Raw genomic sequence first — 20374 nt, 5'->3', positions numbered from 1 at the left:
CATAACCCCAAAGCATAGGCAAGGAGTAAATGCAAAAGTCTCATGTCTTTTTTGCCCAGTGACAATAAAAAAAAAAAAAAAAAAAAAAAAAAAAAAAATCGAGCACTGCATCTTTAACGGACAAAAATACTGTAAAAAATAAACGCTGCAAAACAAGAAAAAAATGACAGACAGGATCTCTATCTACTAATGAAACCAAGTCAACAAATCTACTCTTATGCCATATACATATAGATAGCAAACCCATATTCAGTAAAATGATTACTTGATTAGTTATTATCATGCTTAACAACAGATTTGATCGATCCAGAGTCGGATTTTTGGGTCCGAATTGTGAAAGTTATGTTGTAATTTGTAAATATTCACCTGTAAATAGGAACTGTTGTGTTCACACAGGGAGGGGGTCCTCTTGCACACATTCTGCCATGTGGCAACAGTAGCCCAGGAAGGACAAACTAAACACTTGCACTAAACACTAGAAAAGGCGTTTCTCAAGCAAAGGATTTTTAGCATATTTAGTCATAATTGTGTGTTTTCCTACACCTTTGGAAGAGGAAGATGAGACAAGAGATATTTAACCTCACACCTAGATGCCATTAAACCCTAAGTAATATACCTTTAATAACAGTAGTTTAATAGATTACTTCTTATTCCAGGTGTGTTATTGGTTACAACTGCACTTCTTCACTGGTTAAAAGCTTTAATTTTTCCTTAGCTCAACCACAGTGTGAAAAACTAGAGCCATTTTTCCACTGAAGTAACTTGAAATTAACCTTGGAGTTTAAAACATTTGGGTGGGTTTCCACTGAAATTACCCAGGTAAAAAACTTCCCCTCAACCCTACCAAATATTTCCCTAATAAAGTTCCGGGTAGGGGGTAGGACTTTCCAGATTCAACAGAATTTGTAAGGGGCAGGGTTGTGTGTCTGAAGAACGCTGATTGGTGGAACAGACTTTCAGTGTTCTGCATTTATGTTCACCTACAATGTTTCGGCTGGTGTGTGGACAAACTTGTTTAAGGTTCACTTTGTTCGTTTTTGATCATTTGGAAAATAGAGCAAAAGAAGAGAAGCTACATGAAGTGGACATTGATTTAAATTTGCCGAATCAACTCTTTTGAGCAGTGTATTTGGCAAATACAGTCAAAGAGTCTGGATCTCAAATATGCTCAAAAGAAATTCAGCAGTTTCCGAGTCTGTGACACCAAACTAGGGGTGTCACTACTAATTGGTGGCCCCATGAAAGGTAAATGTTGTGGACGCTCTCTCGGTGTGTGTAGGGAGGTTCATACATAACGTTACTTATGCTAGCATGAAAACGTAACTCGAACTAAACATGCTTTCAACATCTGACTCCGGATTTCTATGCCTCTCTCATACAGCGTATCTTACATGAACTTTTCATAACTCTAGCCTGTATCCACTGGACCCCCTCCACTGCTCTATGGGCCTCCCACAAATGCTGGGCCCCATGAATTTGTCATGTTTACCCCTCCCCTTATTGGCGCCTCAGCTCCAAACAACCAAGCCTGATATGAATACAATTCCAGGAACTCTGGGGTGCGGTGGAAATGCAAACTACAGATTACTTGGAATTCTTTTACCCAGGTAAATAAATTCCTGGTAATAAAACTTCCTGGGAGTGTTGGTGGAAAAGGGACTTACAGCTTTATTAACCTCATGGAAAGTTTCAGTCACTGCATTTTATCCTAATAAACACTCAAGCATTAGCAAGCATTAGCACATAGCACACATTAGAAGCAGGACGCTGCCATTGAAGACGCTCAGGGACCAACTCCAGATTTTCATTTGTACCGTGATCAAAGATAGTGAAAGAAGAATTAACGTACTTTCTGGACTATAAGTTGCACCCACCCCATCTCCAATGTCTCACCATCGATTCATTGATGCCAAGCTTACATGCAGCAGCCCTATTTCCTTCTTCGTTAGCCAGATCGATTGTTAGCCCAGTAAACATAAATTAGCCGCATCATTTTAGAGCCACAGGTTCACAGCGTGTGGAAGAAAGTAGCGGCTTATAGACTGGAAAGTACGGTAACATAGGAAAACCAGAAGAACTGGAGGAAACCTGCATGGTCCAGAACCAGAGCTAAGTGTTAATGCTAAAAACTATGTCACCACACCACCCGCTAAATAGATCAGAATTCAAAAACTGAAATGTAAAAACAATCTTTGTTTATTTCCCTATCATTTCCATGGTTTCCTGTGATTGTCCTTCTGTCATAACTCCATAACTCTGCCTGTCTCAGTCTGTCTCTCACTATTGAGCTTCAATGATCTGAAAACTCAATCTAGGATCTTTCATAATGAGCTGCCTCCAGTATCTGTCCGATCATCTAGGTGGCTTCACAGGCCACCTGGTCACCACAATCCCAACTATTCCAACTATGAAGCAAATCATGTTGAGATGAGAGAAGAAACTGCACTGATAACACAAAAGGCCTTATTTAAAACAGCATTATGCCTCACTGAAGCAAAAGAGGAGTGGGGAAAATGAAGAGTGAGTGACATGCTCAATGTCAAATGTACACTTTTCCAGGTCATGGTTGCCAAATACTTTTCATGCTGCATACCTGTCATCATGGAGACAGGAGGAGGAGGGGAGGTGCTGAGAGGATTCATACCGGAGGACGACAGATTCAAACAAGCAGGGCACATGTGAGACTGTTGTAGTACATGTCGCCCAATGAGATCAGAGCGAGCGTGGATGATGTCACCATCCAGAGGTATGCTGGGACAGAATTCCACAGCAGCACTCTAAATGAAACACCACAGTCAGACCAAGGTCTCAGCAAGCCAACGCTTACCTGCAGGTGCATTTTTGTCATAGAGGTAATTGTTTTTAGAGGTCAGAAAAAAAAAAAAAATCTATCATTGTGCAGCAAGAAACAACAAGACTGTACAGGTTTTCAGAAATGTCAAAATCCACAAAAAGGTCATTTGGAGTTTTGGGTCAAGTTCATTCAAAGTTCACATCTGCCAGAAGAAAGAAGTAACTTTAACCCAATGGCAAAAATAAATTGTGATCTGGATGTGCAAAAACATTCAGTGGATGAGTGGACTGGGCTTTCCCCAAGAACGAGGAACCCTATGGAGGAATTAAAAGCCTTTCCATGGCAGGATCCAGAGTCTAAATTTAGTTCCAGGGACTTATTTTTACCCCTCAAAAAGTCCCTGCTCAAGGGATAGTGCTCTCTTTACAGTTCAGATTGTAGAAAAGAAGTGAATGCAGTTTTTCGAAGCCTCAAATCTGGCAACTCGGCTTTTTTGCACCGAGTGACAAGAGGATGGAGCTGGGGAAGTGTGACAAGTAAACCAATGGTAAACTTGATGAAACATTTGCAACTTGTTCTAAAAGTCTTTTAAAGGAGTGATATTTTGCTTTTTTAAATGGAATTATGCATTTTAAAACATTTCCCTGTGGTCTATATAAACTGTAAATGCTATGCTTGGGTCTGAATTCTTCATTAATTCAACTCCACAGGTCCATCTTCAACCCTATTTCTGAGTAATGACACCAGAAAGGTCATTTTGAGCACTGGCCCTTTAAATGCAAATGAGCCACTTCATGCCCCACCCCCTCCAGGTTGTTGACTGTGTTGCTCTGTCCCATTCAGTCACTTGTGTACATTAATACAACCAACAACTGAACATTTTAGGTAATCGGCTCGAAGTTTGGACATATTTTCAGCACGGACTACAACCGCTGCTGCTGACGAATAATTATGACGTACTCGGAGAAATGTTCGTCAGAAGTCTTGACCTTATATGTGCAAATGTCGTGACATAGCTAGTTCTAGATGTAACAAATTAAGCAGGATTTAAAACAGGTTGTAGAAATCCACTCGATTTTTGCCAGAATGAATATAAAGATAACTTTGCAGCACCTGGAGGGTTCAAATACAAATTTTTGTAATTGTTAGGGTCTACAAATACACAAATAAATATACCAATGACTAATAAAAGTGGGTTGAGCTAAATATGACCCCTTTAATTCAATAAAATAGAGCTCAAAAAGTCCAGACACACATGTCAAGAAAGAAACTCCTCCACAGGAATCACCCTAAAATCATAACAGAGGAATAGTTAGCACAGTTGGAGGACTAACAGATGGCTGTGATGTCCCCAGTGCACTTATTATTGGTGCACATAAAGATAATGAGATCATAATGGCACCTTGGAACCAAAATTAGCTTTGTATTTCTAGAGAAAATGTCAAAAGAAGTTAGTTGGAGTTTATTGGAGCCAACATCTAGTGACGCACATATTGGCTTCACCAGCTGTTAAGTTGTACTGTACATTTCTCATTGACCAGTAACTATAGCATTTTATTTTAACCAATTTTTAAGTCGCTGCACATAGTACATAACAGTTCATCAGAGCTACAGGAGAAAGCAGTAAAATGATGTTGAAACTGTTATCAGTGATTCTTCAATGATTCTGCCTTCATATCATTACATTTTAGCTCAGTTTAATATCACCTAATGGCTGTGGTCTGACATTTGAGACTGTTTTTCATTGGCTGTTATATTTCTTTTTTTTTTTTTTTTTTTAAATACTTGTGTTTTTCTTTCTTTTCTTTCTATTGTGGTTATTTTTGTGTCCCTGTTCCACTTCTCTGTAATTCTATGTAAATTCCATAGCATTATGTCACTTTTTTTTTCTTTGCTATTTAAATTATAATAACAAAAAAAAAAAAAGACTAAAACCACTAAAGCTATCACTTTTCCTCAGTGTTAGACCACTCTGAAAACAGTCTTAAGAATCCTTTTCCACATTAAAACCTCCACATACCTTGGGTGGAAACATGACTTTATATCCAAAATGTAGCTGTCTGAACTATATCACATCTCTTCAAATCACTGAATAGTTTTGAGAGGCATATAGCTGGCTTCATTTCTCACAATTTTCCACCTTACCCCGTTTGAATTAGTACATAAATACACACACAAGTATGCTTTATATTGTCCTTAGCGCACACATGGCCAAGGACCACACAGGTTTTCTATGCAGGGGCATCTTTAAAGGGGAGACCCAGGCCTCTTTACAGGGGCCAGAAAGTCTGCTCTGTGGCCGCTACATCTGCGCTGTGTCACTGCTCACTCCGCTGTGTTTGTGTGCGCATGGAAGTGCAGTTCAGAAAGGCCGCTGTGGCCGAGGTAATCCCCATGAGCAGCCTGGGAATTAGGAGAGCAGATGAACCTTTGGCTCATATGGTCACACCACTCGTACAGTACAGTAGTCACAAGACTAAACACACACATATACATCACGTGTTGAACTTTTAATAATGTGACATGCTTTAAGTCCCTCCACACTAAAGTATTTTTCAATGTTTCCTTCCACTGTGCAGAGTTTGACACTTACGCCATGTATATTTGTAGCTGGGTGTCTGGCAAAACAGATATTTTCTCATTTCATCCACATGAAAACTCCAGTTTAGGTCACTGAAAATGATCATTTGCAAAAATTGTGTGTACATTTTGTAAAACTCCATTTTTATGCTTGTATGTATTCAGGGGAAACAGAGTTATAGGGTTCTAAACATCACAATGTGCGACAAAAATACATTGATGTCATATGTCACAGGTGTCAAACATGCAGCCCGGGGGCCAAATCTGGCCCGCCAAAGGGTCCAATCCAGCCAGTGGGATGAATTTGTGAAAAACTGCAAAAATTACATTGAAGATATTAACAATCAATGGTGTCAAAATCATTTTAATTCAGGTTCTACATACAGACACATACAGTCCAATTAGATTTCAAGTGGGTCAGACCAGTAAAATATTATCATTATAACCTATAAATAATGACAACCCCAAATTTTCTCTTTGTTTTTTTGGTGTGAAAGAAGTAAAATTACATGAAAATGGTTACATTACCAAAGTATACATTTACAAAAATAGTGAATAACCTGAACAAATATGAACAAACGGAAATGTCTTCAGAAAAGTAAATGCAATTTTACCAATATTCTGCTTGTTACTAAAGGTTTTGTGCGATTGTAATGCACTTGTGTAAATGATAAACTGATAAACCGAGGTATGATATTGTTAAAATTGCATTTGTTTTTCTTAAGACAATTCAAGTTGTTCATGTTATTCAGACTTTCAAGGAAACTTTGTAGACTTAAACCTAATCATAATAGAATTTTACTTTTTTTACTGTTATTATTTTACTGGTCCGGCCCGTTTGAGATCAAATCGGGCTGAATGTGGCCGCTGAACTAAAATGAGTTTGACACCCCTGTCATATGCGATCTTTGTTATCCTACATGTTACTCAAGCAAATTTTATCTTCCATACTGCCGAACGTCTGTCAGTCAGTTTTCTCTACAATATCGGGGACCACATTTTTGGAATAATCTACGACCTGAACTTCAATCAACATCTTCTTTATCATTATTTAAAGAGCATCTGAAAAGGACTCTAATTTATGAAAAAATGTAAGGCTCCATCATTGATCATTTGATTTGTATTTTTATTATTTTACTTCAGAATATTATTTCAGTTATATCGTATTTTTTATTCTTTTTATTTGTTTGGTTGTTTTGTCCTGTGCATTGTTTATTTCCGGGGAGGTATTTACATCAGTCTTTTTTGGCTTCTATCCTCTCCTGCACAATGGTGTTACTTGCATGAAAATTGTTTTTTAAATTTTTCTCTTGCTGTTCATTATGTGCAAATAAATAAAATGACTAAAAAAATGACTCACCCCATTCTATAGTTTATTTATGATGGTTTGTGTAGATTACAGATTACAGATTTCTTTATTATCATTTGACAGCACAGTGTACATACAGCACAGAGTACATCAAACAAGATTTCGATCGATGATCAGGGACATCGGGCCGCTGCAACTGGTGCGCTACCATGGAGCTTTTCTGAAAACAATCTGGTGTGTATGATATTGTTATTGAAAACGGAGGTAGGGAAATATCTGTTTCTATAAATACTTGGCTACATGTATAAATGGCCAACATGATAGTTTTCTCATGTTACTCAGCAGAAGGGAGAAATTTCTGTCTGTGTTCACTACAAATGAATGTACAGAGTGGATGTACTGACAGTGATTTTGGAGCCAATCTAGGTTTACTATACAACATTTAAGGTTGTTGTGTGCAAACCTGAAGCCATTACAGTGCAAAGCTTGAAAATTAAGCAAAACCACTAATACAAAGTAGATCATCAATGGAAATGAGCAATAATTGCTAAGAATGCACATGAATAATCAGTCAAAAACAATAAGCGTAGTTGATATCTTTAAGATTTTAAGAGTCTTATGAGCACTGTTTTTTTTGGGGGGGGGGGGGGGTGATGAAATATTTTTTTTAATGGTATACTTTTGGCTTTTTTTCCTATCTTTTTTATTTTTTTACTTTGTTAGCATGGCATCATGACCATCAGCAAATTTAACTAAACTTTCTTGGACAATTTAACTAGAAAAAAAGTAATTAAATTAAAAAAAAAAAAAAAAAAAACACCCATTCCTGGTATTTGCACATTTAGAGAGCGAAAGAGAACATGTCAATTAATTTTTTTTTTTTTTATAAGATTATTGTGATTTCTGGTGCAAAAAAAACATATTAAACTCAAATCATTAGTCAATGTAAAGTGTTTTTATTGTGCTTTGCAACATGAATGAAAAAAAATCTTTATCCACCAAATCTTTAGACGATGGGAAACTGGTGGATTCAAGTTTACACTGCGATACCACAGATATATGCGTATATGATGTATTTATTCATATTACATGTGTGCGTGGTTACTGGAATCTGCTTCTGTAGGTATATACATAGTAATCCAAACAGCACATCATTTGTAACGGGGTGTTTAGCCGTGGCGACGCAGCATTTACTCAAAGCACATGTGGCCACGAGGGAAGCAGATGTGAGGACCCCAGGAAGCATCATTAGCCTCGCAAACATTGACTGCAGCCAACCGTGGAGACCCTGCCAGACACCAGCTATGCGGACCCTCAGTCAATCATGTTTCCAGCAGATTTAGCCGTCCATCTTTTCCTTCCTCTTTTACAGAACCTTTCTCACACTCATACGTAACCTCCTTTTACAGTTTCCCAAAAGAGCGAGGTTAGATAGAGCGATAACTGCGCTTCTTCCTCACATCTGTCAGCTTCTCAGCAAGTCCTCCTTATGGTCGTTCCAAGAGGATTTGGATATTTATGTTTTATTTTATACTGGTGACTTTCTACTACATTTCTTCTAGTTCTTGGCCTTTTGCTTTCTGAACATGCTTCATGGATCTCCTCCCTTCTCACCCCATCAATATTGCTCTTTTTTTCCATCTCTACAGTCGTCCTTGTGTCTTTATGTGTCTTCTTCTTTTCTTCTCACCTAAATCCACATCGGTATCACAACATTAATATTCCTGCTTGTATACTCTGATGTGACACAATCTTTCCACCTTCGCATCTGTAGGTGTTTGACGGTTTTATTATACTTTACAGCATTTCATTTAAAACAGATCATAGAAGATGATCTTGGATTTTAACAGCAGGCGGTCGTGGCTTTCATCATTTCAAACAAATGGAAATCACATAAAACACAGGTGTCAAACAGGGGGTCAAATCTGGCCCGCCAAAGGTTCCATTCCGGCCTGCGGGATGAAAGTGCAAAAATTAACCTGAACAGGTCAAAATCATTTTGGTTCAGGTTCCACATACAGACCAATGTGATCTCAAGTAAAAATAACAACACAGTAACCCATAAATAATGACAACTACAAATTTTCTTTGTGAAAAATTATGTGGAAAAAATTTAAGTGAAAAAAATAACATTACACTGAAAATATTTACATTCACAAAACTATTCTTTCACAATAAAATGCAAATAAATGAATGAATAATAACAAAGATGAACCTGAAATGTGCAATTTTAACAATATTCTGCCTGTTACTAAATGTTTTGCACATTTATGGATCCACTGTGATCTGGAGTTGTGTTAATAATAAGAGATGGAATATTGTAGAAATTGTTCAAATTTTAGTTCCAAACTCCAAAATTTTAACAATATTCTGCCTGTTACCAAATGTTTATGTAACATCGTGTGTAATGTACATGTATAAATAATAAGTCAAGGTATAATATTGTTAAATTGCACTAATTTTTCAAATGAAATTTCTGTTTTTTCGGGTTATTCATATCTTTTTTGTAAAATGTAGATATTTTCATAATTTAATTGGGGGGGGGGGTGTACTAAAACAAAAAGAAAAACTTGAATTTGTCATGATTTATAGGTTATTAAGTCATTATTTTACTGGTCTGGCCCGCTTGAGATCAAATTGGGCTAAATATGGCTCCTGAACCAAAATGAGTTTGACACCCCTGATATAAAAGATCCATTTTCCCTTTCATTCCTTTATTTAATGCACAGGAATCCTGCAAATTTTTCAGATGCTTTCTCCTTTCCTATTCTTTTTCTCCATGCTTGACCTTATTGCCTCTGTCATCCTCCCTTCTTCCTTTTAACCTACGCCTCTTCCTTCTTCCTTCTACAGTATCTGATCTGGCTTCCTGACTGTCCTCCCTTCAACACACACCTCCTACCTGCCCTCCCCTCTAATTAGGCATCGCAAAGGGGCCCAAGTGCTGCGTCTCCCTTCTCGTTAGCACCGCTCCCCATCACTCCCCTTGCAATCCCACACCGAGACTGATCCGAGGTCAAGGCCGGGGCAGAACAGGCAGAACTTAGACGCATGTGTTCAAGCCAAGGAACGGCAACTCCGCAAGGTTGCAAGGTTCTGCAGCTCTGCAATGGGCTGTGTGAAAAATGTGGAGGCCAGATGATGCACAGAGGGCCCTGGACTGCTGCAAATGAAGTTTGAGCTGGCGTCCAGGAACACACAACAGGATAAAACAACAACGCTCAATCACGCTGATGGCGGGGACGTGGGCTCAGCTACAGATGGAGCCCAAGAAGTTTCATCAGAGGAACAGGATGCCAGAGGCTTGCCTTTCAAGCACGGCAATGACAAATAAACCTCATGATGAAGGAACAAATACATTCACAAGGGGCTCCAGAGGAAACAGAGAGGGGATGGAGGGCAGCCACCTGCAAAATCACAATAGAGCCGAATATCAGTGATGGGCGTGGGAGCTGCAGAGGCCGGCAATGCTTAAATGGACACTAAAAATCCATCTGCTGTAATGTTGCCATCTGCTGGCAGATTTTATCAATGCGTCACAGCAGCCTGGTACATATTCAGAGAGTTTTTCGGTGTGTGTGGCCAAATGAGACAATTTCCATTTCCTATGAGCTGCATGAATCCACAAAAACTCATTATGCATTATGATAGTGAAGAACAACATGCCCTCTTGCAAACACTCTAGCACAGCTCTGCAACATGATTCCAACAAGCTATGTCGTTTGCTGGCACTATCCGCTTTGGGCACTCATTCATAGCATGTTATTAGAGCTCGGCATCAAGTGATTGAAAGGCAAACAACACTATCAGGTTCCACAAGATTTGGAAGAGGAAAAGCAATATATTCTCGTCCATATCTTTTCAATTTTCACAGGGCCTGGTTTGTTCATCAAGTCCTGATGTTAAGTAAAAATGAAGTTCCGGGGGTTAAAACAAAAGCGCTCTGTCAGGTTTCGTTTATCTGCTGCTTCACAAGAAACGGGTGTCAGCCATCAGCGGGAATGTCAAAAAATGTCAAAACCAGACAAGCTCATCACCATATCTGATTTTATGAATTTAGGAAGTAAAATCCTTCTCTGATTATTTTTTTTTTTGTGTGTTTCAACAAAGGCTGTTCTAGAATGCTGAAACTAGCAGTGCCGCAATTTACAATGACGTCACAGAAAAATGTAGCTTGGAAGTGACTGTTAGCCTCAAGTCTGGCCACTGGTTTCTTGCAAACACTGCTGAAACTGAGCTTTCTCTGGGACTACAGGCTGCCATCTCTTGTTCTGTTCTGCAGGACTTTCTTCCCTTGGCCTCCTGAGAATGGTGTGAAGCTACTTCCTTTTGGCCTGGCTCTAACGGCATGAATGCCTGCTTTCTGGATTTCCAGAAAGGGTTGGAAGAGCAACATCCCGGCACACCTGAGTAGGACACACAGGAAACATTGCTACTGTGCCAGGAATGCTAAGAGCACTCCATGAAAAGTGAAACATTTCGTGGGTACCTTGGCAATTTATGCAAACATGAGTACCAGTTAATTCTGGCCTTGGACTGAGAGTAGCATTGCACACACATACACACACTTTTGCACTTCCACACCAAGCAACCCTCAGTCTCACTCCACAGATTAAGGCCAGATGGGAACAATGAGATGAGTATGAGGGCTTTTGCAGCATAACTAAAAACACTCGCTCTTGTTAACGCACTCCAAAAACTTGCTCCATCTATCCATCACCGGCCAGATGTTCTCTGAAGCCTTTTTCTTTACTTCTCAAGTGGGACCAATCCCTCTCAGAATTAATTCACTTCCCATTCCACTTGCGTCCACAACAAAGGCACTCGTGAAACCTAATTGGAGAGTTTGTGGTCTTTATGATCAAGCGATCGGGCTGAGCAACGCATTTCGCAGAACAAGAGTTGTTGTTGTTGACGGACGCTCACTTGGGACTATTTGTACGCCGTGACCCCACTTAATCCTGCCATCAGATCCCAAAGCTTCCCCATCCTGAAGACTTCAATACACTTTGATCACTGCATTTAGACTTTTGAGAGGGATCATTTCCTTGAATAAACACCAAAATGTGATGCTTTTCTGGCAAATTTCCTTTTGAATTCAAGCTGAGTAATTTGAAGGAAGTGATGGGCTGAAGTAGCCATATATTGCATCAAGACAGAAGCAGCCGAGTCATCTGGAAGTTGACTTATATGTCAATTAAACCACATTATTCATCATTAATTCCCAAGAGCAAAGTAATGTTATCTGCTTTAATAAATATTTGACAGTCACACTTAGTTTCATTGTTGTATTACAAGCAAAATAGACATCAAAGCTCATAAATAATGCAGCTTTTAATTGAATTTGTGTAAAAAAAAAAAAAAAAAATTACTTTTCACTGTTGACCTTTAACATCCACCCACATACGATAAACTCACAAGATTTATTGAACTTTAAGTGCTAAAATGGATCCAGTTATGCATAAAAAAGCCCTGGCAGGTGTCAAATCATTTACAGGCACTAGCTTTAATGCTGTCTTTTTATGGGCACTGCCATCTCTAAATCCCCACTGAGCAAAAGGAAAAACGGTTTCTGGAAGGTTCCACATTGCTGCACAAATCAGGGGACTGGAGTGAGAGCAACAGGACCCTCCAAGAATCACTTGAGGTATGTCATTATGTCACCCACAAAGGGAAGTCTATTCCATTTAGGGTTGGAGCCACAGGCCATTTGGCCCACACACACAAATCACACACAGAACAACTTCCAACAACCGTACACACAAATATAGAGAGTCTTTCTTTGGTCAAATAGTAATGCGGAGAATCTGACCCAGGAGCGAGGATGAAAGGGAAAAGGCCACCGCGGAGCAAAGACCCCGGGAGGCAGCACTTGTCTGTCCCTGCTCTCTGAAGCAAAGCTCTGGGTCACTCAGGAGTGTGAGAAGAGATAAATGCCCAGTGCTGACTCATGCTGCACAGTAAACCCCGCACAGATGGAGAAGCTTGTCAAAGTGACGGCGACTGCTTTTTGTCATTTTTCAGACATGACACAGACACAACACAATCAAACCGCCATGACTTCTTGTAAAACAGAAGCCGGCACGAGGGTGTATCACTTCGAACATTCTGGAAAATGAACAGCTCATTGAGATGTAATCACTGTCAGCACCGCCAACTGCATTAATCTACTAGTAGCATCTCTTAAACATCTGAGACATACAATGAGTCATGTGCCATTTGTCTTCTTGTTTTAGTCTACATGTCATTATTACGTAATAAGGATCGTTTCGGGCCACATTTTAAAGACATACATGGGTAACATATGGCATGAGGGCCCGGAACCCTAACCCACGGACCGTTTCAATCCGGCCCCTAATGTCCTCAAAGGGAAACAAAATCAGGAAACAAATATCAGAGCTGGGTTGAAAGCTCCAAAAAACAGAATAATAGACTCTGAATGTAACATATTTGATCAAGTATTTTGTAACAAGCTTCAGCTCACAAGAGAGAAGGAGATTGCAGTGTTCACGGAGTTCAACATCAAGAGACATTTTCCAACCAAGCATGATAAGTATGCCAGGAAGTCATCTGTTCATTGCAACAAAGTCAACATGTGCTAACAGAAAGTTCTTGTTTTTGTTTTTTTTTTAAATGAGGACAGAAATCATATAGTTTAATACATTTCAGAATCACATGTTTCTGTTTTAATCCAATTGCCAAATGTATGGCCCTTCACTTAATCTAACTCCGTATGACCCTGTGGAGAATAAGGTGTCCTTTTTGAGCATCATGACCTAATTAAAACTTCCTACATGACATTCTCTCACAGCCTCCCACTGATACCTACGCTGTATTTTCACCTCAATATTCTGACTGCAACTTAATCAGGACCGCACTGGACATTGGCCTGGAAAGTGTTGCAAAGCCTCGAGTGCTTGTCTGTCACTGACATGTACTGATTACAGTGCAGACGTGCTCGACCGGGCTAAATGGCAGCCAGGGTGTCTAAAGCCCAAATCACCTTGAAGTGCCATTAGCACCTGTCGTGGTCATTTACACATGCTGACAGTGGCATGCCGCCCCTGTGTTGGAGCCCTAAAATCTGTCTCCAGGGCTAAACAACTGCTTTGTGCTCCCTGCTGTGCAGTGCAGCATGAGGGAACCTTTACACAACCCGGCCTGTATGAATGATGCATGTGTATGAAGGACCTGCAGTGACGCTTTTCCACTTGTGATTAGTACGAGCTGAGTGGGCTGATTTGGAAAGTTTGGTCGATGAAGGACTGATAAACTGTGACCTTTTGAAGTCTGACCCTTGCTTTGTCTTCTACATCCACAGCTCAAGTGGCTAAAATTTAAAGGCAAATGTATGATGTGTGATGCATGTTGACTTTTCTTTTTTTTTTTTTTTTTTACTTCAGTGCAGTTTCCTTCCAAAAAAGAGAAAAGGCTTATTATTTACTAAGCATCAATGACACTTTTTTCTTGAATATCACATCATCATCTATCTAGTAGTAATTTATTCATCCATTTAACAAAACATGATATATACATACATACAGTTTGGATTTTTATACTAAACATGGGCAAAAAGGTGTAGGCAGAAGCAACAGCTTATTTATCCCTACCCCAGTGTTTTTCAACCTTGGGGTCAGGACCCCACATGGGGTCGCCTGAAATTCAAATGGGTTCGCCTGAAATTTCTAGTAATTGATAAAAATAAAAACTTACTAATAAAAAATATATGGTGAGTTGAGAGAGACAATCCCAATCCATATCAGACAAACTGTGAAGCTGAAACTGAAGCACTGTGGTTCTGTTTATCTGTCAAATGTTCATTGTGGTCGGTTTCAGATGCTGCAGCTCTTTCATAATTCATAGTTTGAGTTCTTGTTTGTTTACTATTAATTGTCAGCCTTGTAAATATGAACTAGACTGACTGAACATATCCTGACCAAGGAAAATAAAATTCTCCCTTTGTGCAGTAATCTACACCTGTTTTTTCTGCCTCTGTCCATAATAATATACATTATATGGACTAAATGTTTTCTAAAATTTAAGTTAATTTGCAACATAGGATAGCAAACTATTACATGATCAAAAACAAAATCATTTTAACAAAAAAAAAAAAAAAATAAGGAAGTCTGGAGTCACCAGAAATTTGTGATGTTAAAGTGGGGTCATGAGCCAAAAAAACGTTGGGAACTACTGCCCTACCCTATTTACAAAAAGGAAAGTTTCAGAAACAAAACAAAACAAAATAAGATAACTTTATGATGACTGTGCAGCAGCAGCAGGGTTGGACCTGCTCCAGCATCTGCAATGGATGATGAGAACAAACACTAAGAAAAAAAAAAGAAAAAAAAATTATATTCCTCTTAATAGGCAGCTTAGATGCCAAAGTACCAATGAATATGACCCAGTCCTGGATGTTTTGCAGAGAGGGTGTGGATTCAATTAAAAAAAAAAAAAAGTCGGTAATATCCAAAAAAGCACCTGAGCTCTTATTATGTAACCATAGTGACTCTTCTTTTAGCAGCATAAGATAGGTCAAAGCAACAGGTGTGTCTTTAGTTCACATATAAACAACGCAACATTAAATTAAGACCCGGTTTACTGAGATAAACTTAGAGTTTGAGTGAAAAGTGAGTGAAATGACGCGCCTCTGTCCAATGAGTGGATCAGAAGTGACTGGTTCAATAAAACTCAAGCCTACCTCCGCACACACAGTGAGAAGCAGCAGTCCAGTCGTCCACGAACAGCCTCCTGTCATCTCTGACGCTCAAAACCTGCCTGGAAACTTGCGTGGAGATATAAAGTGGGATTTGTCTGGGCTGTGCGTGTCCGTGCGTCCCGGTCCCTGTGCTGTGGACGCGCTGCGCTCCGGCTCCAGTTTACACAGAGAGCAAAAGCACCAGAGAGCCAAGAACTGCCGGAGAAGACATGACACTTCACGGCCGCTTCCAGATATTTTGTTCCACCAGCAAACACGTTGCTGCTAAATTTATGTTTGCATACCAGGCGTGCGTCAGGAAAAGGGGCTCACCCACCTTACATTCTTAAAGAAACACACTCCCCTGGCCGTTACGCGCGTTACGCAGAAACACGCAGTTCCAGGGATGCTTAATGGCTTTCTGGTTCAGTGCTGCATGAAGGCTGGATGACTTAATAAACAGCACAGATTGAATTTACAGCATGTTTCCATTTCATGTGACGTTTCCAGACTTTCTGGGTTGGGTTTTAACTCAATATCTGTTCAACCATAATAGTATATTTTGTAAATCTCCTGAGACCCAGCAATGCATTTTTTTCCTCTCTAAGGGGCAAGAGTTTCACAGCTTTATTAATAAATAAATAAATAAATAGATAGATAGATAGATAGATAGATAGATAGATAGATAGATAGATAGATAGATAGATAGATAGATAGATAGATAGATAGATAGATAGATAAACAAATTCTGTCCACTACAACGGACATTCCATAAGATAAAAAAAAAAGGCATCTGAAAGAACTGTTGCATCATAATGTTTCCAATAAAGGCAATTATTTAAAAAAAAAAAAAAAAAAAAAAAAAAAGACAAAACTTCCACTTTCATGGGTCTCAGGAGGATATAGACCTGCACACTGTTCATTTAAAGAACAGTTTTAACACCCTCAGAGTTGGGAACCACTACTGAAGTGTTAACAACACTATGTATTTTACTCTTAACTGTTTAATTGTTCTTTTTCCTCTATAAGGGACAAGAGTTGCACAGCTTTATTAATAAGTAAATAGATAAATAAATTCTGTCCAGTATAAAGGACATTCCATAAGATTAAAAAAAAAAAATGCATCTGAAAAAACTGTTGCATCATAATGTTTCCAATAAAGGCAGCTATTTAAAAAAGAGAAAAAAAAAAGACAAAACTTCCACTGTCATGGGTCTCAGGAGGATATAGACCTGCACACTGTTCATTTAAAGAACTATTTTAACACCCTCAGAGGTGGGAACCACTACTGAAGTGTTAACAACACTATGTATTTTACTCTTAATTGTTTAATTGTTCTTTTTCCTCTATAAGGGACAAGAGTTTCACAGCTTTATTAATAAATAAATAAATAAATAAACAAATTCTGTCCACTACAAAGGACATTCCATAAGATAAACAAAAAAAAAAAAAAATGCATCTGAAAAAACTGTTGCATCATAATGTTTCCAATAAAGGCAATTATTTAAAAAAAAAAAAAAAAAAAGACAAAAAAAAAAAGACAAAACTTCCGATTTCATGGGTCTCTGGAGGATAGAGATCTCAGAGTTGGAAACCACTACTAAAGTGTTAACAACACAATGGTAGTAAATATTTAACTCTTAACTCCTCTCCCTGTTCACCAGTGGAACCCAAAAATGATACTCAGGAAATGATTTTTGGGTCATTTTTGTTTTGTTTGGGTTAATCGATTGTAACATCAGTAAAATAATCTACAAACTTGACATTGGAAGAAACGTTTAATTACTATTATGACAATTATCCCAGTTGTGCCTGATCTGATGTCACTAATTTGTAGCGTGTGCTATATTCAAATTAGGACTTTCTACTTAATTTAGGATCTGAATCACAGCAACAACACAATTTTTTCTATCATTGTACATAAATCTAGACAGTAAGAGGTTAGTGAATGTCACCCCACATATGGATTGTCTTCAACTCTGCAAAGCACTCATGATGTTGCGTCACTGACCTAACATACTACTGCTACAACCTGACATCCTCCATATGACGCCCCCTTGAGACTATCCTGACGACTTCAAACAATGAAACTGTGGAATTAGCTCTACCCACAGACCTCTTTAACACTGCAGTAATGTAAAACCAACTCTCAAATCAACACTTATCTACCTAACTACAGAAAATTAACACTGCTTGATTTGCCGTGCACCCATAGACTATATGTAGACTACAGTTTCTTGGGTTAAGTTTGGTTTAAGTGTAGAAAACTACAAACTTTTCATATAATTTTAAGCTCTCAAATTAATGCCTCTATTATATTTGCCTCCTAAACTGCTCATTTTGTTCTTTCTGTCCCAACAAACCTACAATTAATGATTAATGATTAATGATTAGTTGACTTTGAGTAACCTAAGGGATAGCTATTGACACAACTTTTCCATTTTCAAAAAATTGGTCTTATACAGAAAATGAAGGACGGTAAAAGGAAAAAAAGGAAATGAGAACCATATATTCAACCAGATCCATTCAATATTCTTGCATCTCTTCATGCAGTTCCCAGTCACAAGCAGTTATGGCAAAAAAAAAAAAAAAAAAAAAAGAAGCGTATTGTAAGGTCATAACACCCTTCACTTTTGACCTTTGGCCATCAAGATATGATTAGATCATTTGTGCCAAATTAGAAAAACGGAGTCAGTAAAGAACCAAGATCTCACGTTTTTCTAAAAATGGACAGATACAAAGTCAAAACAACTGTGACCTTTGGCCACCAAAATCTTCACTGTTTAAATTCAAACATTTCCATCAAAATTTGTAACATTCTAATAAACCCTATCTTCAGATACTGTGTTACAATAAAAGACAAACACAAGATCACAATGCCCTATGAATGTTGACCACTAAAATACTTTTAGCTGATCAATAAGTCTAAGTGAATGTTATCTATATTATAAAAGCCAATTGGCCTTTGTGTGCGTGTATGTGTGTCTGGGAATTCACACAAAATTCTTAAAGAGCTGACTGCTGCAGTTTGTCATTCTTGTGTATTTTTGGTCAAGGAACAGACTAGCGAAAATAGCAAGTTTATAAGAGCAATATTTTGGGAGACATTAAGTAATGTTGGAACACAATAATCTTACAATTATGTTGCTAAGGCCAGAGCGCTTTGGCGGTGACTGCTGGACAAATTCAGTACAGCATGCATGAATACGCAACAGTATACATCTGTGGTTTCCAACCTTTTATGGCTTGTGACCCCATTTTAACATCACAAATTTCTGGCGACCCCAGACAGTTAAAATGAAGCCATTTTGTTTTGGCTTAAATTAATTTGTTTTTGATCATGTAATAGTTTGCTATAATATGTTGCAAATAAATGTTAATTTTAGACGATATTTAGGCTATATAACGTACATTTTAATTAGTAAGTTTTTATTTTTAAAATTTTTTTATCAATTACTAGAAATTTCAGGTGATCCCATTTGAATTCCAGGTGACCCCACGTGAGGTCCCGACCCCAAAGTTAAAAAACACTGCATTAACTGTTCCCAATCCCCTTTTTATGTTGGTTGGTAGTCTGTTCTTTCTCAAACTGATAAAATCTTGTGCCACAAACATCTTAAATCAGTGTACACATTTGAATGAAGGGGTTAAACCAGTGGTTCCCAACCTTTTTTTTGACTCGTGACCCCATTTTAACATCACAAATTTCTGGTGATCCCAGACATTCAAAACGGAGACTTTATTTTATTTTTTTTGCTAAAATTAATTAGGTTTTAATTATGCAATAGTTTGCTATAATATGTTTCAAATAAACAGTAATTTTAGATGACATTTAGGCTATATACTGTAAATTTTTATCAGTAAGTTTTCATTTTTCATCAATTACTAGAAATTTCAGGCGACCCCATTTGAATTCCAGGCGACCCCACGTGGGGTCCCGACCCCAAGGTTGAAAAACACTGGTATACATACTACCACATCTAGAACCTGTGTTTATGTTTATGTACTGGCCTCCAATTGAGAAATAGACACCACCTCCTATAACGTTGCCCTATGGACGTATCTGAGGAGGATTTGCAAAACATAATGACATCAAACACAGAAATTAATTGACGTTTACAGGCTTCTTTTTTTTTTTTACAGGAGATAAATACAGACAGGAAAGTATTTCTACAACTCATACCATTAAAGTGTTGTGAGGTCACCGGAACTTTTTCATTGGTCTTTGGCCACCAGTGAATGTCATGCCATGTACTTGAGTCAGTTTTTACAAATCTGAAGTCATTCTTTCAAGATTTTTTTTTTTTTTAAGTCTAACTGGGACTAACCAATCAATAGATACGTTTCTTGTAATGATATAAGGACACATGTTAAACTATATATGTATATTGTTAGCTCTTATGCACCTACTACCTAATCCCATGTCGGTACTTTTCATCTTCTTTCATGTTGGATATACTTTTATGTTCTGCCAGTTCCTCTTGTATTTTGCCAGACTTTACACTTTTCTCACTTATTTAATAACCCAAACACTGTGCCAAACCGAGTCACATTAGTGAAGATAAAATATTGCAGCTGTCAGTCATAAATACAAGGAGACTAACACCATACTGAGGTCAATTTGATGCTCATTTTAACTGCCTTTTGTACAGTCAAGTATCAGGGCTATAGCTGGATCTTGGACCATGTGTTAATAACAGTTGTGTGCTGGGCGCCAGTTGAGGATTGTGTGTCCTTTTTTCGCAGCTTTAGATTTTGATTTAGTCACAAGTATGAAATGCATTAGTCTTTTAAGTTCGGAGGCCGACGCTGCCAGCCGAGAGCCATTTAAGGTCAGGAGGAGTTTTATCTGAACTGAGCTTTGACTGCTTCCGAACTGAGATCAAGTGGATGGAATGAAACGTTCATACTTTTGGCTTTCACTGGCATGATTGAAACCCGCTGTTATTTCTGATTTACCTTGATGAGACCCATGTCATTCCTTCCGGCTCCAATG

At 38.3% G+C, this 20374-nt stretch overlaps 1 protein-coding gene across 2 annotated transcripts in view; it reads right to left on the bottom strand.

Annotated features, from left to right (window-relative positions):
• Window positions 1-15622, bottom strand: part of LOC115438871 (ADAMTS-like protein 1) — a 148245-nt gene extending 132623 nt beyond the window's left edge. For both annotated transcript variants that reach the window (XM_030162740.1, XM_030162741.1), the window contains exon 1: window positions 15382-15622. In XM_030162740.1, the coding sequence (XP_030018600.1) occupies window positions 15382-15438 (57 nt within the window). In that variant the 5' untranslated portion in view covers window positions 15439-15622. The remainder of the gene's footprint in view (window positions 1-15381) is intronic.
• Between the last annotated feature and the right edge of the window lie 4752 nt (window positions 15623-20374).

This window comes from Sphaeramia orbicularis, chromosome 18 (assembly GCF_902148855.1).
Source record: "Sphaeramia orbicularis chromosome 18, fSphaOr1.1, whole genome shotgun sequence".
NCBI classification, from domain to species: domain Eukaryota; kingdom Metazoa; phylum Chordata; class Actinopteri; order Kurtiformes; family Apogonidae; genus Sphaeramia; species Sphaeramia orbicularis.
This window is presented reverse-complemented; position numbering and strand designations above follow the sequence as displayed.